This window comes from Lygodium microphyllum, chromosome 4 (genome assembly GCF_053477565.2).
Source record: "Lygodium microphyllum isolate KBCC chromosome 4, Lygodium_microphyllum_v1.1.10, whole genome shotgun sequence".
Classification (NCBI taxonomy): Eukaryota; Viridiplantae; Streptophyta; class Polypodiopsida; order Schizaeales; family Lygodiaceae; genus Lygodium; species Lygodium microphyllum.
This window is the reverse complement of record NC_141138.1, coordinates 144,850,975-144,873,547: the sequence shown is the minus strand read 5'-3', so window position 1 is coordinate 144,873,547 and position 22,573 is coordinate 144,850,975. Positions and strand designations below refer to the sequence as shown.

At 40.9% G+C, this 22,573-nt stretch overlaps 1 protein-coding gene across 2 annotated transcripts in view; it reads left to right on the top strand.

Moving 5' to 3' along the window:
* The window catches only part of LOC148037727 (dual specificity protein kinase YAK1 homolog), a 162,404-nt gene that overhangs the window by 72,204 nt on the left and 67,627 nt on the right, over positions 1–22,573 (top strand). For both annotated transcript variants that reach the window (XM_087676682.1, XM_087676683.1), the window contains 4 exons: positions 8,838–8,920; positions 9,023–9,101; positions 9,180–9,220; positions 10,375–10,497. In XM_087676682.1, the coding sequence (XP_087532808.1) occupies positions 8,838–8,920; positions 9,023–9,101; positions 9,180–9,220; positions 10,375–10,497 (326 nt within the window). The remainder of the gene's footprint in view (positions 1–8,837; positions 8,921–9,022; positions 9,102–9,179; positions 9,221–10,374; positions 10,498–22,573) is intronic.

Here is a 22,573-nt window from a genome sequence, read left to right as displayed (position 1 = left end):
AGAAGAATTGTGCCGAAGAGCCGTTCAAAGTCCTTCAGTAATTGGCGGTATTGTACCGCTAGTTTGGGAAAAAGTAAGGTGACTGGGTGTCTGAAAAATGTGTTGTGGAGCGCATAAGTCTCCACTATGAAGCCGCTATACCAGGGAACCATGTAAATGACCCCCTTTGTGGAGGCGTAGGGCAAGCTCTCCACTAACTCCCAAGCTGCGTCCGTAGAGGTGAGTGGAACCATGAAGATCCCTCGGCCCGCGCTGTGCCAATGCGGAGCCTGGAGTGGAGCCAATCTCGTAGCTAGGCCCTTGCTGGGGAGTGTCCAACTACCTGACCAAATATTGTTGTTTCTTTAAGCTCCAACTCTGTGGCCTGGACAGCTAAGAGTTGTTCCTTAGAAAGGACGACGCGCAAGGTTTTTGATTGGGGGTACTCGCAAAGTGCGTCGGCGTCTGACTAGAGGTTTTCATTGCGCGTCCTTGCTGAGAACCTACCTATCATGCTGTTGTGCTACTGGAGGGGGGAGTTGCTGTAAGGGGAGGGAGCAACTAGAGGGGGGGGAGGAAGTTGATGTTTTCGATCCCAGTGGTGTGTCTATCTGACAAGGGGCCAAGCCTCAAGGCAGGGGCAGCGCACGGGGGGGAAAGACAGATGGGGGCAGGGGCGGCGGCTAGGGGAGAAGAAAACGGGGCTGGGGTAGGCGGGATAGGCGCAAGGGGAGGGGGCAGCAAGGTGGGCAGGTCAGGGGGGGGACAGGCGAGCGCAGGCAGGGGGATAGGGCGGGCGTGTTAAGAAGACTGCTAGGGTTTGCACTGAGGATACACAAAGTGTATGACCACGACAGAAACACAAAGACACAGACACAGACACAGACGACAAAACTCAAACCCTAAACGCAAAACTCAAAACTCAAACACAAACAGAAAAAGGGAGAGAGAGAACACAACTCTGAAGTGAATGAATGCTGTAAATGAATGTAAGAGTGTAAAGTGTGCTCAAGGGCAGAGCAACGTCGGAGAGTGACGTCCACCGAAGACGGATCCCAAGTCTGTGGCCACCAGTCGGAGTGTAGGAGTGCTGAATAGTGAATGGCAGCAGGCTGGTCACCAAAACACAGCAGTCTGGAGGTTGGAAACTAGTAAATGCAGCAGTGTACCACCGATCGGGGGTTGGAAACTGTGCACAGTTTGCTGGAAACAGCAGGCTGAAACAGTGTCTGAGAGTGTCAGGGCCTGCAATGCCGAAAATGCAAGCTGGCTGACCCTGGAGATGATGGACAGCAGGCTGAACAGCAGTCTGGGACAGTTTGGAGCAATCGCCAATAGCTGAGAGCTGTCGCCTACAGCAATGGATAGGCTGAAGATGATGTGGCTGCAGTCGATGATGGCTGGACAGCAGCAGATGGAGGCGGGTTGCAGGTTGGATCATCAGCAGAGGATGTGTGGGCTGGTGTAACTTGCAAACAAGGATGATGGCTGAATGGGGGTAGGCTGTCTATTTATAGATGTGGAAGGGTGCACCAAAAATTAGGGTTTCCACTAAACTTTCTTGAACCGCTCCCCGTTTTAGGGTTTCCATTGAACTCTCTCGAACTGCTCCCCGTTTTAGGGTTTTACTCTAAAAGAGCATTTTTAGTGTGTTTTGGGGCTGTTTAAGAGGCTAGTCAGCAAGTAATGCATATTTTAGCTCAACATCCCCTCTCAGGCTGAAAACTGAGTCGAAAGGTTAGGCCAGCCATGGTGATGTTTATGTACCCTAAGGCGTCCCACCCCAAAGCAGCCAAGGCATTGGACAAAGGGTGCACGTCGGCTACCCAGTGGCCTACCAAGACTACAGAGGTGATGGTTATCTTACCAATGGAATCCAAGTAGTCACCCCAGAGAGGATACGGCATCGGACAAAGGGTGCACGTCAGTTGCCCAGTGGCCTACCAAGTCCTACAAAGGCGGATGGAACTACATTGAACTTTGTGTGTTGTGTTTTTTTTGGTTTTGAATAAGTGTGGTAAATTTTATGGGATGTGGCCGATTGAGTAATAGTGACCCAGAAGACGGGAGTATACACCCAACACATCACAAAACAATACAAGCTAACCCATCCACTCAGGGTGTCGATGTGACGAGGAAAAATAGGTGATGAGGTATCCATGTGATGAAGAAGGATGGTGGTGTGGTAACACCAACTGCCAGTGGAAACAACTTAGGATCCACGCAAGTGGTGCTCTGCACAATGAGATGCAAAGTGTAACCAGCCTTCCTTCTTGGAACGGGTGGTGATAACCTGATTTAAGAGTTTATTACAGCAATGAATAAATGCACATAAAATGAAATACACACTTTACCATAACATTCTTGGATGGTAGACACCCTGTTGGCCCCAAAATTGGCGCCCCTTGCGGTATTTCTTTAGCTTTCTTCAATTGGAAGGAGTACAACTTGAGATTCTTCAATCTCCTCCTGCTAACCAATTGCTCTTGCTGTCATAAATATCCAGCAAGCCTTTTGGGTCATTTGCCCCTTGTTTCACCCAGGATTTCTTCTCCAATTTGACCCTTGGCTGGCCAAATGCTGCCCCAAATCAATTTGGGATGGGCTGGCTCCTGAAATCCCTTGATAATCTTCAATTATCAGCTGTGTTGATTTCAGTCCCTTGAGCCTTCAATCTCTGGCACGGATCCCAAGGTGGTTGCTAAACCCTAATTTCCGCTATGAATTAGGGTTTACTGCAGAAATTACAGATCAGCCCACCAAAAATGGCTATCTCCTCCGAATGGCTGAGAATTGCTGAGAATGACTGAGCATAGGCTGAAGGAGATGAGAGAATACTGTAGAGGGAGAAAATTTTGAGATTTGTCGCGAAGAACTGATCAAAATCAGTTGCTGCCCTGCTGTACCAGCCCCAACAGATGCACCAACAACAATAGGAGCATCAGAGACTGTGATCTTCAGGAGAAAGTGCATCAGCAACAATTGTCAGCTTCCCAAGGTCAAGAATATGCAATCTCCATTACCAAAATGGTCTCCAATTCTTGGGAATTGGCCCCAAAAGCTGGCAGCAACAGTCCAACACCTCTTTCCAACAGCTCCCAAAATGAAAAAACAAGATTTCCCTCTTACTTCAACCCTATTTAGCCTTTCCCCCACTTGCATGGGAAAGTTTTGCCAAGTGGCAGCTTTCTTAATCCATTTTCAGCAATTTCCAGCCATTTAATTAATTTTCAGAATTAATTAATTCTGAAAATTAATTCAGCCCTTAATCCATGCCCAGAAAATTGACCTTGCCCATCCAAAAATTAATTGGCTAGGCCATTTGCAACCCAAAGTGGTCCCATGCATTAAAATTGACCCTTGGACAAGCATTAATCCATTAATTAATGCCTAGTCCCTAGTGTCACCACTGACACTTAATGGCCAATTAATGGTCCTAGGGGCAAACTAACACCAAAATTCACCTAGAATCTAACAAGTGTAATTTGTTACAACTTTTGCCTTTGACACCCATCTTTTTCACAGGGTCCTTCGGTCTTCAACTGTGAGAAAGTAGCTTGCATCTCACATGTGCAACACATGTGCATCTTTTAATTACACATTTGATTAATCCTTTGATCAAATGCCAATTAAATATAAGCAAAGCATCAAATTTTCACGTCCTCGTGACACAAAGAATGCAACATGTTGAAGAATGCTCATGCAGCAGGTGCCACTTGGACAGTGTCCCTCATAGGAAAAATTTTCACTTGCCCAAGCGCCCTAGTACAAAGATGATAAAGTCATGCAACGCAAAGGGTAAGGTACAACAGGGGGAAGAAGTCGATGTCGAAGACAAAGTGCTGAAGCCTGTAGAATACCAAGAAGGATAGGAACCCCCTCTCAACCTGGATGTAGATGCCGAAGAAGGAAGAGGAGCCTGATGTCGGTCTTCGTGTAGTGCCGAGAACCATAAGGAATAAAGAGGAGGAGGAAGCATCCCAGCTGGAAGAGCTAGGTAGAAGTCACCGCCATGATAGCATCAAGAGAGATGCTGCACAATCCGCCTCGGGAGGGGAAGCCTCCATGCTGGTAGAAGAGCAAAACTCCAAGGATGATGAAACCATGAAGGAACGGCGCGCATCCCAAGTCTCCAGCCCAGGTAGAACTAGGCAAACCTGGATGTTAGCCCTACACTGAAAACAAAACTTGCAAAGGAGATCAAAGTCTACAATCACAGAGATAAGTAGTGAGATGCTCCAAAAACAAAACAAAACAAAAATGAAAAGCTAACTAAAGGAACAAGTGTAAAGATGCAAATGTGTATGTGTGTGAGTAAATGCAGCGGAAGACTTAAAATGAAGAGACAAAAATCCTATGGGCCGGACTCTAAGAGTGCGAAAAATGAATGCTAGACTGACCTAGGGTATTTGAAAGGACCTAGAGACATGCTAGTCTAAGAAGGTGGCCACCATCGCATACGTCCAGTAGTAGGGCTCTGCCAAGGGAACGCCTGACGAGGTGGGGAGGAAGGTGAGATAGATGCATGAAGTGCAACGGGATCGAAACCTGCAAACCAATCAACCAGTTCCTCAGGGGTAGTGAAATAGATGGGCTGCTGAGGCTGTACTTGAGCCACATGTCTAGCTGCAACAATGGGTGCTAAAGGAGCAGATGAAGCAGGGGCAGAAGGCGTAGCCCCACTGGACTGTGGAGTCGCAGCGGTCTGCTGAGGCTTTTTAGGTGGAAGACCTTGGGCCTTGGAGTGATACTCCTCGTCCACATGGCTTGCTTTCTGGCAGTGTGTGAAAAACTGGTTTTTCTTAGGGAGTTGCTGTCAGAGAGGTTTTGATTCTTTGGTTCCATTTGAGGAAGAGGAGTCACCCTTTGATTGGCTTATCTTCGCATCTAGCGAGTTCTTGCCACTGGTGGTTTTCCCTCCCGAAGAAAAGGCAACCAACCCCCTCTGCTCTAAATAAGGCTGTGATGAGGATTTCTTGTGAACTTGATCATGCAGCCTTGCGTAACGTAAGAACTGGCACTCAAGCTCGTAGAAGGTTGGCAATCAAGGTTGGGAGATGATGTGCTGAATAAAATCGAAGTATTTTGCGGGCAAATTATTCAAGAAGAATGTAACTTGATTATCATTTGACTTTGGAGAGCCAGTAGTGGCGAACTCGCAAGTAACCGCCTATAATCAGCCAGTTTGACTTTCAGATCATCCCCTTCCTTCAGAGAGAACTCTTGAAGCTCAAAGTCAAGTTTGATGCGCTGAGTACGATCACGAGCCGCATAGCGGTCGAGAAGGTGACTCCAATGCTCTGACGTGAGCGGGAAGTGTTGCAACTGAGAGTGAAACTCAGGAAGCAATCCCTGCATCAGCTCAACATTGGCTGTAGCATTGTGGATTCTCTATTGACGGATGTAGTCAGGGTGAGCTAGTCGAGGGTCCAGCATAGGCTCTAGACCAATGACGAGGTCCCAAAGATCCTGAGACTCAAGCACTTGTTGCATGAAATTCGACCAAATAGTGAAATTTGACCCATTAAAATGTGTCTTATCCATGAAGGCATTCTTGGCCATTGCAACAGGAGTGGTAGTGCTCGAAGATGGATAGTGTGAAAAAGTGTAGTGGGGGTAGGATGGGGGAGTGAAGTACACTTGCGAATGGGTTCTAGAGTGCCCACCAGGCATGCGGATAGTGTGCAAGGTGGATCCATAGGTAGGGATGGGCTAACTAGACATGGGCATGGTAGCCACATGAGGAACCCAAGGAGGTGGGATGGGAACACTAGGAGCAGAAGATGGGAATCTCTGCGTAGGTGTGACCCAAGGAGAGTGTGAAGACGCACCATAAGCTGAGGATGGAAACCCCTGCGTATGAGTGGTCATGGGAGATGTGAAGTTGGGGATAGTGAGGGGGATGCCCATCACAGTCAACCCATGAGTTATGGGTGTGCTCATTTGCTGAAAGGTGAGAGGCACTGTGTTAAAGGGTGGCATTCCCCCTAACGAAGTACCATGGTGCAAAGAGGTAGAGAATGGGGTGGAGAAGGAAAAGGTGCTAGGAGCGGAGATGGAAGATCCAATCCATAGGGTGTGTGAAGGAGATGTGGAGTGTAATCCAAGATTTTGGAAAGATGATGAGAGATGATCAAGGTGTGATATAGAAGAGGGTGGGATGGGAGGGAAGTGAGAAGTGTGTGTGATATGCTCAAATGAAACAGAAGTTGTATATGTACCTGAATTCCGTCTGCTTTGCGAGTCCCCTCTATTGAAGTTCACATACGCAAAGCCATCCGGATCCTGTACCTCAAAATAAGAAACATGCGAGGGTTTTGATTCATGCAACACAAAAGAATTGTACAAACCTGACATTGGACCTGGCTGAGATGGTGAAGATGGATCGCCAGACGTTCCGAATGTTGCCCATGCAAGTGGGAAAAACGTTTTTGAGGTTAGGAGAGAGAGGGTCATTCTAGCCTTGTGCAAGCTATGAGAGAGAGAGAGAGAGAGAGAGAGAGAGAGAGAGAGAGAGATTTCCATTACGAAAAAAAAAAGAGAGAGAGAAGATTGCCATTGTTGTTGCAATAATTGATAGACTATTTCCAGCCAACAGGAGGCCCTCCAAGAGTTGGTGACATGCCGAGAAGAGATTACAACAATAGGTGATGGCAGTTTGAGGACTGTTTCAGCCAGGCAACATAGTGTTCATTGTGTTCATCAGTGGAGACAGCTTTCATGCATCTCTAGGCGGGGTAGTAGTTGATCTCTTCTAGTTTCTTGCAATGAAAGTCTGAATTTTCTCTCTCTTCAGCATTCTGTCTCATCCTCCAGATTTCTCTCAAGTTATGTAAGCAAAATCTAGCCATTTGAGTCATCAAAGATGGAGATTTTAGTCAATCTTTGCTGTAAACCCTAATTTATAGCAGAAATTAGGGTTTGATAACTGCCTCGGGATGCATGGTCAAAATTGAGGGCCTAGGACTTGAATTCTAGCAATTGAAATTGAAGAATTTCAAGGAGATTCAAGATGCAAGCAAGCAAGCCAATCTTAAGTTTGGGACTTAATTTGTCTCGCAAGGAGTAGGGTGAAGTCCAATCCCCGAGCATACCGGGGCAAATTGGTTTGAAGGCTTGCTAGCCATTTAGTAACAACAAGAGGCACTTGGATTAGCAAAGGAGATTAGAGAATCTTAGTTGTACTACATCCATTTGCAATTGAAGATAAAGAAATACCAAAAGAGGCACAAGTTTTGGACCAATAAGCTGTCCATTGTCCAAGATTTAAGTGGTAAAGAGTGCATTTTAGTTTATGTGATTTATGTACTTGCTGTAATTATTGTTAAATCAGGTTACTACCACCCTCTCTGAGGAGAAAGGCTGATTTTAGTAGCCCTAGGGATCTTCTATATCAATTTGGAGTTGGACTTCCCTAAGTGATATCATTTCTTTGGTCAGAGGGGGACCATACTCATTAACCCTCATTGGACCATACTCATTACCCCTCATTCTCTTGTACCTATTCATGTGTGGTCCCGCAGCACATTCGGGTCTTGTTCCCTACTGAGAGGGAGTGTTGAGTATGTTGGCACATCTCCATATCATGGTCAGGTCTGATGTACTGCATCCTCTTCATCATGTTCGGCCCTTTTGACATGTGTTTTCCAAATGCCTACAACCATGTCTTTGGCGATTAACCAATCCATTTTTTGCCACGTCATCATTATTATTTTATTATTTTTTGTCGGATTGGCATGACCATATGGGTCAGAAGTTTTCATTCTTTTTTGCCTTTTTTCATTCTCTCATGATGTATGCACATTCATCTAATATGTTTGCTGTCAATTGGGTTCCTTGCCTCAAGTCTTTGTTCAGCTTCCTTTGTCGTATTTTCTCTCTTCTTTGTTGTCTCACATCCCTTGTGTCACAAGCCATATAAGCATAGAAAGAAACACACTAGGATGGACATCAAACTCGCCTCCCAGAAATAGAGCCAAATGGGCTCATCCCTGAGCATGGGAGCCAGCAGCAAATGGGCTATGCATCTACCACAAGAGTTGGCATCCCATACCACCAACCACACCAATAGGCATGTGGAGGTAGAGCCGCCTAAGGTCTGGAGTCTTAAGTGTAGTGATCATATGATAAAGTGCACAAATGAGCCATGGGTTCTATTCATAGAATTTAACTGCCAGACCTAAAGTGCTATGAGTGCATTCACACTACAAGACCCTTTAGCTGTCCTAACTTTTAGGTTGTGCTCACACCTAATGATCCCTAGTACCAAATGGTTAGTGATTAGTGGTCAACATGCAGGCACCAATTCATGATTTCCAAGGATGTAACATACATAGTTCAAAATCCCAATGTGTGAAAAAAAAAGGGTCAGCAAATCCTTAAGCTATCTACACAAGAGAGATGCCTACTCATGCAAATAACTTGTTTGAGGGGGATTCTAATGTCCATTTGATGAGGTCTACAAGTTTATGCAGCTACTTAAGAGAGCAACTGGATGATATGGAAATCCAGGAACAAGTTACAAAGTAGTTTTTGAGGATGGCAATCCTTATCTAAAGTCTGCTGAGGTCAAGCGTAAATTCTGATGGCATATAAAGCAAGCCAAAGCTTTAGGAGTTTGGGAGGATGCAGCGTTGTTTACAATAAGTGAATCATCAGTTCTTGATGACACACACGTAGTATCATGTCTTTTTATATTCAATTAGTGCGGTTTTAGGGTGTGATCTTTCTAAAAGACTTTTGGTTTACATTGTACAATAACGTAACTCACACCTAATACTAACAAACATGCACAATACCTTTATTTATTTTCTTCCACTCAGGTGAATTGACCAAGCCTCTTGTTTGTTCATTTTTAGATTTTATCAGCACTGGAAGTCCTTTCTGATGCAAGTATAATACACTGTGACCTCAAGCCAGAGAACATAATGCTGACAACATGGTATATCCTTGGTTGAGTTACATATTTCAAAAACACTGTAAGAAAGTGTCTTGGCCTTTCCTCTCGCTTTGAGCAGGTTTTAACTTCACCAACAATTTGCAGTCTCACATCACCCAAACTGAAGGTGATTGACTTTGGATCATCATGTATGGAGAATCGACCCACATACTCTTATATTCAGGTACAGGACATATTTTTTGTGGCTGCTTCACAATTTCTGCTGAAATACTAATGCATGTGCAGTTGCTGCATTTTTCAGAGTCGTTCTTATCGCTCTCCAGAAGTCATCCTTGGCCATAAGTATCCTTCCTGGATCAGAGTGTGTTCATGATCCTACAGTTCCTCATGCTCAAATGTGCTTTGAAAATGTGTTTTTTTCTTTGATCATGGACAGTTGTTGCTTTATAATAGATTAGCAATGCTTCTATGTTGATGTTGAATTAGGAAAGTCTCCACTCATTTTGAAGGTAGGCAATTAAGCTGCATTAATGACACACAATATTCAACATAAGACAGGTGGTCACATTTTTCAAGTTTCACATGGTTGACAACAATATGCCATGTGTAGTTTGGGATGGAATGACAAAAATGTTCTTGTCTAGATCATAGTTGTGGTCTCTTCTCTGATAGACCAATTTTGTCTGGCCATAAATTTTGATACCTCGTGTGAATTACGGACTTTACTCATTTGACCCAGTTATGTGGACCATTATATGCACCAAAGATGTTTTCTTCTTTAGTAAGAGACTTATACTCACTTTTAAAATTGGAATACTGTTAATCTGGTGTGTTCTTGAGGGGAAAATGGCCCATAGTTAACTAGCAGTTTGTAGGTTTTTTTCCTCTCTTTTTTGTTTTTTTAAGGGCTTGATTCTTTCCCTTATGAACCATCAAACTTCAGCACAATAGAAAAAGAAGAATTAGCACAAGACAGTCCTTCAGCACATGAAGTGTGCTCTGTATGATTTAGAATCAATTGAAGTAGCCATAAAAGGGTACTGATATTTCAAAATGTTTGTTACTGCATATATATAATCGATTATGACTTCCTTGACCAAGTATTCAAGAGAGAAAAACATCATTGGTAGTGCAAGATACGCTTTTGGCCTTAGTAGATCATATTGAAGAATCATAAGGAATGGATTAAAGGTCAGGATGTTCCATCCGTTAACAACATAAGTGAGCTCTTACCTGGAAACCTAACTTATCAAGCCAAGCTACAGTAGATATGCATGCTATATATATGTACAATCAAGTTTTTTCTTGATACTTGCAGATTTATCCAGAAGCAGTGGCTCATTCAAGTTTGTCACTAAGCATACCGCCACCATGATATAATTGATTTGACTCCTGTAGTGAGAGGGATATTATCCCTCAAAGCTGTAATTTGGAGGATATTTTCTCTATTGCTGCATGTTTTTCTGATTAAGGTATGGAATCTTAACAAAAAAAAGATATACCACTGCGATCGACATTTGGTCATTTGGTTGCATCGCAGCAGAATTATTCTTGGGTGTTCCATTGTTTCCCGCAAAATCTGAATATGACCTCCTACAACGAATGATCATGATTCTGGGGTTTGTATACTTTTTTGAATTGTTCCTTGGAGTTATGTTTTGATTTATCAAAGCAAATTATTGATTTTATTGGTTTGTTGAGACTTGTGAATCTGAGAAAAACTAGGGAAAATTGTAGCTGCTTGTTTATTGCGAAATTTATGTAGTGACTCATGGAGAAAGAAAAAAAAAATATTGTTGTTATCTCCTTCACACATTAAACGTGTTCCAGTGAAAGAGAATGAATCCAGTTATCTAATGTTGATTGGTTGAATTTCACAGGGACGAAAACCTGTTGTTGGATATTATCTCCAAAAATGTAGGAGATAGTACAACTTTCCTCAAGAATGAACTATACCAGGATTCATATCTAACAATGTCTCACACTCTTAAAATTAGTCAGATAAATGTTTTTCAAGGAGAACAGTCCACCAGTGCTTCAACAATCATGCATGCCAAAGTATGGATAGTTGTGCTCCATATGAATCTGAATTCTCTCTGCATTGAGGTGGCAGTCTTCTATATTGGCTCATAGTCCCATGCTATTGTTGGCCTTGTTCTTATCAGAAAGACTTCTAAGAAATATTGTTGCTGTGTTTAACAGCTACTAGGGGTTGTCAGGATTTGCAGAAGCTTCAACATCAAAAGCTCTCTGGCATTCTCTCTTTTGCAGAGTGCTACTTGTGTCTTAACTGAAAGTTGAGGACTTCTATGATTACCTTAGTATGCTATGTAGAACTGGTAGACATATCACTTGTTTGGGAGGTGGTCTAGGATGGAAACTTTATATGTTAGACTTAGAACAAGCCCTTTGGAGTAAAGTAAAAATTCTTCCTGCCCTTTTTTCACTGATGCTGCCACCTTCACACCTCCTTTTCTGTCACCTCATCTCAGTTGCTTTCCTGCTCCTCACCTCAGCCTGCAACTATTGCCTCCCTCTCTCTTCACCTCCCTTGTCACAGTCAATCTTGCTCTCCCCCTCTCCCCTCAGCCTGCTGCCTGCACCGCTCTTCTTTCTCCCTGTCTCCTGTGTCTTCCATTTGCTGCCACCCGTCTTATCTCTTGAGTCTATACAAACACAAACAAGATCTATAGAAACAAATACAGCATCTGCTCAAACTGACAATATTCAAGTAGATAATATTAATTGAATATATCCTTATTCAAAGCCAGTTCTCTTAACCTTTATTCAAAGCCAATTCTTGTATCCTTATTTAAAGCTAGTTCTTGTAACCTTTATTCAAAGCCACTTTTGACCAAAATATTCACCTTATCTTACAAAATTGATGAGCTATGATGTCAAATGGCCTTAATCCATTGCCACTTTCTCAACTCTTCTTCCCTCCAAACTGGTGCAGTACAATGCAGTGACTTGGTCTGCATCCTGTGGGTCTTAGTCAGTCAAAAGCCCTCAAGCACATATGACTAGGGGGCCCATAATCTTGTCAGATACCAAGCTTGTAGATGCATAAAATGACTTTCGTAAGAATGAAAACAACTCTCATATGGCAGATATGCAGCTCTCATCAAGGATGTAAGTGGACTTGCAATTGGAGGAGTGTTAGTGGAAGAAGAAAGATATATGGCTTATATTTTGTGAGTATTAAAACCCTATGAATCCAAGTATGCTCATGCAAGGAAATCCCTCAAAACATCACAGATGAGATTCTCGCCAAGATGAGAGGGGGATCCACAAGAGGAGGAGAAAGTGGTGTATCCGTACCAACTCCTATTCCTCCTAATGAGGAAGCATCGAATGTGGGCATATCTTCAACCAATGCAAGAGAGGCCTCTACCATTGGTGGCGGGGGACTTCACATGTGCATCCGATTCTGACAAAAGAGAGAGAGTGGAGGCTCATGCGGCACCGGAGAGACAACCTCTCTCTCTCAAGCTCCCAGTCATGTGCGTGGATCGATTGCTTTTCTTAGAGAAAGGTAACGACTTGTGAATATTGAAATTGCATGCATGGTGATTGAGTGTAATCTTGCATTCAATGTCCTAAAGCAAAAACAATGAAGAAGATGGTAAAAGCCATTGCCAATGTGGGTCCATGTGAAGGATGGGGCTGGTGTCACGGACCGGTGTCACTTACAACGACATAAGGACAAAAAAGATTGATGAAGAGAAGGAGAGGATTGATAGAGTCCTTGATTCTATTTGGGCTACTTGGATAAAATATGGTTGCTCCATTTTCACCGACGGATAGAGTGATTGTAAGAAATTAGGCATCATCAACATACTTGTTTTATGTCCACTTGGCACTTACTTTTTGCCCCCAGTACGTGGAGGAAAAGGACGACGCATTCATCTAACGAGACATTCGCCAAGCTATCATTGAGGTATACATTGCCTTTTAAATTTGTTTCACTTTTTTTCATTATAATTTATGCAGACCTATCTATCTCCCTATTCTCTCTATTATCTATCTCGATTCTCTTTTTTTCCAACCCCCATCTCTCTTTATTCTTGAATCTTAAAATTTAAGACTTGAAAGGCTCAACTTTCTCTTTTTCTCTCTAACCTACAATACTTTCTCTCTCTAATCTCCAAGTATTGTCATAATTTGTGGTTCTAGGTGGGTCTCTCAAATGTGGTGAAAGTTGTTATTGACAATGCATCAAATTGTCTGTACGTACGGGGAAGAACGTGAGAATGACAATATTTTGAACTTAACCAACTCGATTAATTATCACCATGAAAATTAGGGGAGAGAGAGAGAGAGAGAGAGAGAACACCACGTTGAGAGGGGAATCGGTGCCTCCCCTTTTACAAGAATTTATTGAAACAAAACCACGGGCACCGAGTGCGTGGACCATATACAAAAGGTTGATTTGCTATAATTTTGAAAATTAGAGTTTTGAAACCCTAGTTTCTACAAACTCAGGCAATAAGTTGATTTTCTTCTTTAGTACTTGGATTAGATCAAACTAAGTAGAAAGTGCTTTTTGGATGAGAGATAGATAGGAGAATACAAAGCATGTGGTTGAAATTTCAATATGAGAGCTTATGCGAAATGAAGAGAGAGAGCTCCAATATATAGATGTGGGTGTGGGTGCTCAAAAGTAAAAAGTAGAGGCTACAAATGATAGGTCTTTGCTAAAAATGACAAGTGTAGGGACACTTGGGACACTTGTCTTTTAAAAATGATACATGTATTTTTTTAGATGTCACATGTCACTTTTCTAGAGAAAAAAGCTTCTAAACCTTCTACTCTAAAGATCTCTCAAATGGTTAAGAATTTGAGATAGTTGTTGAAGATAAAATTATTCCTTGTGAAATTCCAAAGCTTTTGATGCAAACAGAATTTCCATTTGAGTAACTTCTAAAAATAGTAATCTTCTAAATTTTAGGAATCGCCAGATTTAGCTTTTGGAGAGCTTCATTATATAAGTTCACATTCATAGTTTGTTTCTTCGATGATAAGCATTTGGTTTCACTTTCTAAAACCACTCATTGTATGGACATTTAGTCAATGTGACTATTTTAGTATAAAAATCTTGGTTATTTGAGCTTTTTGGTCAATGTGACCGCTCAACTAAACTTTTATCTTGGGCATCTTGTCAATGACGAAGGTTTGTTATATTTCAGTGACTTGAAATGGTTCATAATTTCTTGCTGTGAGCTTAGTGACTTGGAATGAAGGCTTGTTAGAGCTTCTTAGATGAATAGTGTCAAATTTTATTCACACCTAATCTCGTTCTTTTAAAGTCATTTGCCTTCGACGCTTTTCTACTGCTTTCTTTTGTTTTTCTTGAGATCTTTGGATAGCTTGTCTAACTTGGGCAAAAGATGTGTCCATATCACGCATGAACTCATCGGCTCCTTCTTGGTTTTGAGAATAGGTAATAAGAGTGGTTTTCCATATATGATCTCAAATAGTGTTTTGCTTGTAGAAGTATGAACTGTATTGTTTTAGGCATATTCTATCAAAGGTAAAAAAAATTTCATTGTTGGTTGGCTTAATGGCAATATTACTTCAGCATATCTAATATTGTGAGATTGGTTGTCTCACTTTGACCATCTGTTTGAGGATAATAAGAAGAAGAAAAGGTAAGCTTTGTATCCAAATTTCAAAAAGAGCTCACTAAAAGGGACTAGTGACTCATGAATCTCTATAATCCAAGATGGATTGTGGTAACCCATGATACTTAAAGATTTGTTGAATAAATATTGTAGCCATATGTTGAGACTTAATAGTCTTCTTAATTGGAATGAAATGAGCTTGTTTGCTAAACTTGTCAATAAAAGTCCATATGCTATCATTGCAGTTTGTTGAGTTTGGCAAGCCAAAAATAAAATCCATAGCAATGCTTTCCCAAGGTTGGCTCAGAATTAGTAATAGTTGCAAAAGCCTTGCAGGCTTTTGGTGATCAAACTTAATCTTTTAGCGCATAAGTCATTCTTTGATGAATTGTTTAATGTCTTGTCGAAGACTTGGCCAAAAGAAATATATTCCAAGTGCATTAGTTGTGGCCAAAATACCACGATGAGCCATGTAAGAAGCCGCATGATATTGTTCCATTACTTTAGGCATAAAATCTTTAGTAACACATAACTTATTCTCCATCAAAGAAATCCATTTTTGATAACATAAGAGTTTATTCTTTTACCAAGCTGTAAACTCTCTCAGATGATTTTAAAATCTTCATAAAAAACATACATGTTCCTCATACTAGTGAAATGTGTATGATGAATCATGGATATTGTATGAATATGGGGTCTTCTTGATAAGGCATTAGCTATCTTGTTTTGCTTCCTAAGAATATGTAGTATTTGAAAGTTAAATTGAGCTAAATAATTGGCTTATCGAATATGTTTTTCAAACATCTTTGGTTGGTTGAGAAAATGTCTCAATTTATTATGGTCCATCTTGATGAGAAATTCTTTACTTAAAGATAGTGTCTCCAATCTTTTAAAGCTTGAATGATAGCCATTAACTCCTTTTCATAGGTAGTGGTATTCTTTTCTGTATTTTATAACCTTCTGCTTGCATAAGCAATTGCACGCCCTTCCTAGTTTAAGATTGCACCAATACAGTCTCCTAAAGCATTACATTCCACAAAGAAAAGTTTCGATAAATTAGGTGTAATCAAAACAGGTGCTTTGTTGATATAGAACTTTAGAGCTTCAAAAGCTTCCTTCTCTAGTTTGGTCCATCGGAATACCATTGCTCTCTTGGTTAAATCGTGCAATGGTCTAGCAACCACTGCAAATCATTTAATGAATCTCTTGTAATAAGAGCATAATCCCAAGAAACTTCAGACTTCATGAATACTAGTCAATTTCAGTCATACAATAACCTTATCTATCTAAATCCCATTTTTGGATACAATATGGCCCAAGTAGTGAATCTCTTCTAGGAAAAATTCACTCTTTTTGCCATTCACATAAAGTCTGTGTTTGCGGAGTTATTGAAACACTATTTTCAAGTGCTACTTATGCTCTTTTTCATCTTTTGAATGAAGCAAAATATCATCAAAGAAAGTACCTATAAACTTCTAAAGATTCTTTCCATCATTCTATTAAAGGTTGCAAGAGCATTGGTAAGACCGAATGGTAGCACATGAAACTCATACAAACCAAATACTTTGGATCCATCCAATCTATCCAAGATATCATCAATTTTTGGAATGGGAAACCTATTCCAAATTGTAATTTTATTGAGGGTCCTGTAGTCCATATACATGCGCCAAGATTCATGTTTATTTTGTACAAAGAGGAATGCTGAGCATAAAGGTGAGGAACTCGGTCTTATTCTCCAAGAGCTCGTTTACTTGCTTCATAATATCCTCTTGTTGTGTTGGACTCACACGATAGGGTGGCCTATTTGGAGGTGAGTTTCTAGGAATGAGATCAATGTGATGATCTTCTGTCTCTCTAGTGGTAACTCGTGAGGTAAAGTGTTTACAAAACAATCTTCATACTCCTTTAAGAAACTCATTCGGTCCTCGTTCATATTTAAGGTGGACTCTTTAAATCTAGACTCTTTGTTAGAATCTTTGATAAAAATGAAGTACGAGGAAATAGACTTTTTCATTGCTTTACAAGTTTGTACATGGGATAAGATGGAAATAGAGTTTCCTCCCACTTCCACATCAGAAGATACATTTTTACCCTTAAAAGAGAATCTAAACTTAATTTGATTCCAATAAATGGTTGGATCTATTTTTCTATGTCAAGGTATTCCTAATACAACATCACAATGACCAAGATCTCCCATGACAAAACTCTCATGATCTACATAATCTCCTATCTCAATTCGTAGTTTTTCAAGAATGGAAGTAATTTTAGATTCCATTCCTTCAAAAGTAGCACCTGACATTTCTAGTGTTTCAAACCTCACCTTTGGTAGATGTAGAGCTTCAACAATCCGAGGATGGATATAATGATATGTGGCCCTTGTATCAAAATGAATGAGAACAGGTTGATTAGCAATCTTACCCGAAGCCATAAAAAGCTTCCTTTTCTTTGATACAGTTTCATTGTGTTGCAAGGATTTCTTAGGTATAACATTTACTTGAGGTGTCTTTTGAGGTTGGTTTTCTTTCTTTGCCTTATTAAGACATTGACCAGCCATGGATCCTTTTCCTTCACAAGAGAAATATCATCCTTCTCTTGTATATTTTGCTAACTGCCAATATGTTAGCTTCTTTTTGAATAGCGAATGTGGTCTACCTCCATCCTTATGCTTTGGTTCTTATTTATCTAACTTCTTTTGGTCAAACATCTTAGTTTTATTCTTTTGTGGTTGTTCTTTTGAGGCTTTACCAAGCATTCATGGCATATACAGTCCTTCAACTTCTAAGGCCACGTCTTGGGCTGCTTCCAAAGTATTAGGCTTTGCCATCTTGATAGCTCATCGTACCATCGCATGTAATCCATGGATAAACTTTCTCATCTCCATATTGGAAGGAACTTCATTAAGAGATGTAAATTTAAGAGAAACAATTGCAAACCAGTTGATATATGTTTCAACATTGTCTCCATGGCTTTGCTTTAGCTTATCCCATTCTTGTTGCACATTAGCTTCAAAGAATGAAGGCATGAACTTCTTGTTGAACATCTCCTTAAACTCTTTCCAAGACTTGGTTTCCTTTCTCTCTTGAACAACTTTGAGACATCAATTTAAAGTAGCATTCTTCAGATGCATTTTAACAATCCTAATTTTTTATTTTTTTTATATAATCTTCACCACCAAAACCAGCATCAAATTGTCTAGGAAAAGACAGCTTTCTAAGAATCTCTCTTACCATAAAAAACGTCAAACTTGACGCTCTTATCTCTGGGCTTGAAGTCTCTTTTAGCATCATTTTTCTTTGCTAAAAGCATCTTTGGAGATTCAGCTACCATGGAAATAGCTAGTTCTTTGACTTTCTCCTTGCTCTTCTCCATGGAGAGATTCTTGGGACAAGAGGAGGCAGCTTATGTATGATGAGACTTTGAAGTCACCGCTTGGGTGGATCGTCGAATGATAGGTGATATGTTATTTTACATAGACTTAGTTGCATCAATAACATTGATACCTTTCATGTTGAGATAGGCCTTCGCAGGCGTAATACCATTTGTCTCAAGAGTCTTCTCGGTAAGGAAATCCTTAAAGACCTTCGCTTCAGCATGTGCTTTATCCCTTCTCTCCATCAAAGCTTGAATTTCTAGATCGGCTTCTAGCTCTTGTATCTTTGTATCTTCTTATAATTAGAGAAGCGTATAGATACAGAGTGTTGGGAGCCTTGTGGTTGTTCATAAAAAATCCTCTTCTTCTTCGCTTGATATGGTGAGAAAGTTGGGTCCAAAGATCGTCACCCAGAAAAGTTCTTGCAAAGAAATCCTTGGTCTAATATCAATGTAAGCGCGGAGAAGAACATGAAAATGACAATACTTTGAACTCAACCAACTCGATCAACTATCACCATGAAAGTTAGATGAGAGAGAGAGAGAGAGAGAGAGAGAGAGAGAGAGAGAGAGAGAGAGAAGAGTCAACACCACGTTGAGAGGGAAATTGGTGCCTTCCCTTTTACAAGAATTTATTGAAACAAAACCATGGGCACCAAGTGTCCGAACCATATACAAAAGGTTGACTTGCTGCAATTTTGAAAATTAGGGTTTTGAAATCCTAATTTCTGCAAACTCAAGCAACAAGCTAATTTTCTTCTTTAGTGCTTGGATTAGATCAAACTAAGTAGAAAGTGCTTCTTGGATGAGAGAGAGATAGGAGAATACAAAGCATGTGGAATAAATTTCAGCATGAGAGTTTATATTAAATGAAGAGAGAGATCTCCAATATGTAGTGTAAAAAATAATAGGTATGCTCTGATACCATGTCAAAATAAGCAACAGTGTAGAGAGACAATAGGGGTCATGGGGAGTAACACAGAGTGTGTACGACTAAGAGAGAAAAGAAACTCAGAAACATGAGAAGAACACAGTGATGATACACTAAAGCATGCTATGAGAAGAAAAGCTGATACAATGGAGCCGAAACTTAGAAGATACCTGCATTGTTCTATCTAAATCAGGCGGTAGTACGTGTGGGAAATTTGCACAGTGAAGGGGGTGAAACACATTTTTTGGGCAGTGGGCTATCAAAGTAATCATTGGAAGGTAAAAGACAGTTGCCGAGAGAGTGAACCACTGTCTTCTGATGCCGTGGGAGATTGGAAGATAATCACCAACTATCAAGGGAGTGGATCACAGTCCTTTGATACCGGGGAGTGACCCGGGCAACAAAACGTAAATCCCAAACTATCAGAGCTATCAAATGCAAGGAGAGCAGTCCCCCCAGATGCTAATGCCAAGTGGTAATGATGATGCCAGATGATGGAGGATAAGCCGGGTTGCAAAAACGCAAGTCCTAACAACCTCTGTGATAGACGAGTAACGACTAGTGATAGAGGAGAAGCCAGGCTGCAGAAATGTAGGTCCCAACAGCCCTTGTGATAGGCAAGTGATGCTAGATGATGGAGAAGAAGCTAGGTTGCAAAAACGTAGGCTCCTGTAGCCCTGTGATAGATGAGTGATGAAATCATTGATGCTTGGTGATGTAGATTGTCACCTGAGGCTAGAATGCTGATGTCAAGTTGGAGATGATGACGCTAGGCAAGGAAAAGGTCTCCATACTAAAAAACACAGGTGAAGGTGGAGCGTGATAGAGAAGCCTCGGACACCAAGCAAATGATGGTGACGCTAGATGGAAGATGCTCCAAACGCAAGGCATGATACTAGAACAGGGCATGTGAAGCAAAAGGGAAAGACTGAAGGTAGCCACAAGCCATGAACCGCAATATTCTCCCGAAGGGAGGTGAGGGTAGTGGAAGGAGCTGGTGAAGGGAAGGGTGTTTGATGACAGAGGAAAAGGGATGAAGAATGATTGAAGAGTGATGAGAGTGGTAAAAGTGAAGAATGAATGAAGTGACTATGTATTTATAGGTATAAGTTGTCTAGGGTGGTGTACCATTGTGTGGGTACTCATTGAAAAATTGACCAAAATGTGGACATCAACCCTTTTCGGGGCTATCAGTATAAAACCCTAAAATAAAGTGTGTGAGCTGAAGAAGTGGTTTCTCAACATATAGATGTGGGCTTGGGTGCTGAAAAGTAAAAAGTAAAGGCTACAAATGATAAGTGTTTGTTGAAAATGATAAGTATATGGACACTTGTCTGTTCTAAATGACCTATGTCATCACATGTCACTTTTCTAGAGAAAAAAATTTTCAAACCTTCTACTCTAAAAATCTCTCAAATGGTTAAGAATTTGAGATAGTTGTTGGAAACAAAATTATTCTTTGCGAAATTCTGGAGCCTTTGATGTAAACATAATTTTCATTCAAGCAACTTTCAAAAATAGTAATCTCCTAATTTTTTGGAGTCGCCAAATTTAGCTTCTAGAGAGCTTCATTATATAGGTTCACCACTCCATAGTTTGTTTCTTCAATAATGAGCATTTGGTTTTACTTTGTGAAACCACTCATTATATGGGCTTGTAGTCAATGTGACTATTTGAGTGTGTAAGTCTTAGCCATCTGAGCTTTCTGGTCAATTTGATCGCTCGACTAAGCTTTTTATTTCTCTTGGGCATCTTCTCAATGATGACCCAAGTATAATTATAGGACATTTTGGCCATTGGCCACCCTTACATAGAAAAATGAACATTTAATCATATTTTGAAACACTTTAATAATACAAAATGTCTTTCAAAGTACATGAGCATCAAATTAATTTGAAATCATTGAGCCAATATGTCTTGGTAACAATTGATATACAAAAGGTTTGTTACAATCGGTGCATGGGTCATTTGCTTGAGGCCGAGTTTCCCATGATTGTGTAGATTCCATGTGCAAGTCGTCGTTTGGACTTGCTCATGGAGGACATTGAAAAGGTAAAGTGGGTGAAGAGAGTGGTCCACAAAACTATGTCAGTTTTCACCTTCTTCACGGTAAAGGTGCTTGCGATGTATCGTGAGCATAGCACACTTGAGTTGAATAAGTCTTCTTTGACTCAGTTTGCTTACATGTGGTTGTTGCTCGAGCGCCTTTATGAGATACAGTTCACCGCCTTGTGTCAAATAGTAGTATCCACTCTATGGAATGAGTGGGATAAGTATGAGACAAAGGAGGCCAAAGCCATGTAGTGCTTGTGCCTTAATGAGCAGTTTTGGTAGAAAGTCCGTGCTGTTGTTATTGTCATGACTTCCTTTTATAGGATGTTATGTATGAGTGTTTACGAGGGGTTCACTATGGGCCTTCTCATTCACTTCTTTAGAGTGGCATTGGTAGAGGCATGTGCTTGCACGGTGATCACAGAGACAACGTATATATATTCTAGAGATCCCAGAGAGGAGATGGGAATGGATGCATAAGTACATCCATGGTTCTGCCGTATTGGTACATCCGGTCTACAAGTCACTAGTGCTGATGGATAATAGAGAGCTCCATTCGGACTAGATTGCTTATTTGACTCGTGTGGTTCTTGTGGATGGCCACAATGCAGTGTTGGAGGAGCTAGGATACTATATGGATCAGAGAGAGCATGTGGCTTTTGCTTCTCCCACTTGTTGGAGGAGAGAGTCACTTGTGAAGCCTTTATTTTGGTGGCAAAACTTTGGATATGTATTGGGACCCTTCAGCCCTTAGCAATAAGAGTCCTTGCTCAGGATTACTCTTCTAGTGCATGTGAGAGAAACTGGAGTGCCTATTCTATCATTCATATGGAGATTCGCAATCGGCTTAGCACATGATAGTTAGAGCAGCTAGTCTATTGCCACACTAACTTATGCATGATGAGGGCTATGATAAGCATGGGTAGTCCAAAGTAGGTAAACACTCAATCATAAAATTTAAACTTTGTTGTTTTAAAGTTTAAAGTTTATACTTTACAATTTAGACTTTAGCATTTACAATCTTATGTGCATTGTGTAGATAAATGTTGATACATTCAAGTTGACGGGCGGCACTCTTTCGAGTGTACATTAGGAGGTGGACGAGAAGGAGATGATTTTTGCGGAGCTCTATAGAGAGCTTATAGCAATAGATACTTGTGATACTCACAGTCAATATACTCGTGGGTGAGGAGTCCAAGTAATTGGTAGTAGGGGCACAGTTATTCGGCGCTCTCAGACATCAAGGAGGGGTGGTTTGATTGGCTTACAGACATATGTAAGGCAAGGCTCTAGTAGCTCACATTTCGTGTCTCATGATGGCATTTTCCCCTTGCCTATATAGCCAGCACCTAGGGAGTCATCATTTGATGATGATGGTAACCTTATCAGTGATGATAGGTATGAGAGTGTCTCATCATGTGATACCGAGGAGTCATCTTCAGATTCTCTTGATGAGGACTCAGATGGTTTTGATGATGATGATGATGATAGTGATGTCTCATCATAGATTCATAGGTCTCTTCCTTTTTTGTATCTACTATCATTGTGTCCACATGTCACTATGGTGCATCATCCATGGACCATGTATGTACTAGACTCTAGTTTTATCGCATGTTGTGCATAGCCCATGTGACAGTGATGGCCACCCTCATATATTCATCTTATTTTGTAATGAAATGACTATTTCCACTTTAAACATGTGCATTGTGTTCTATCATT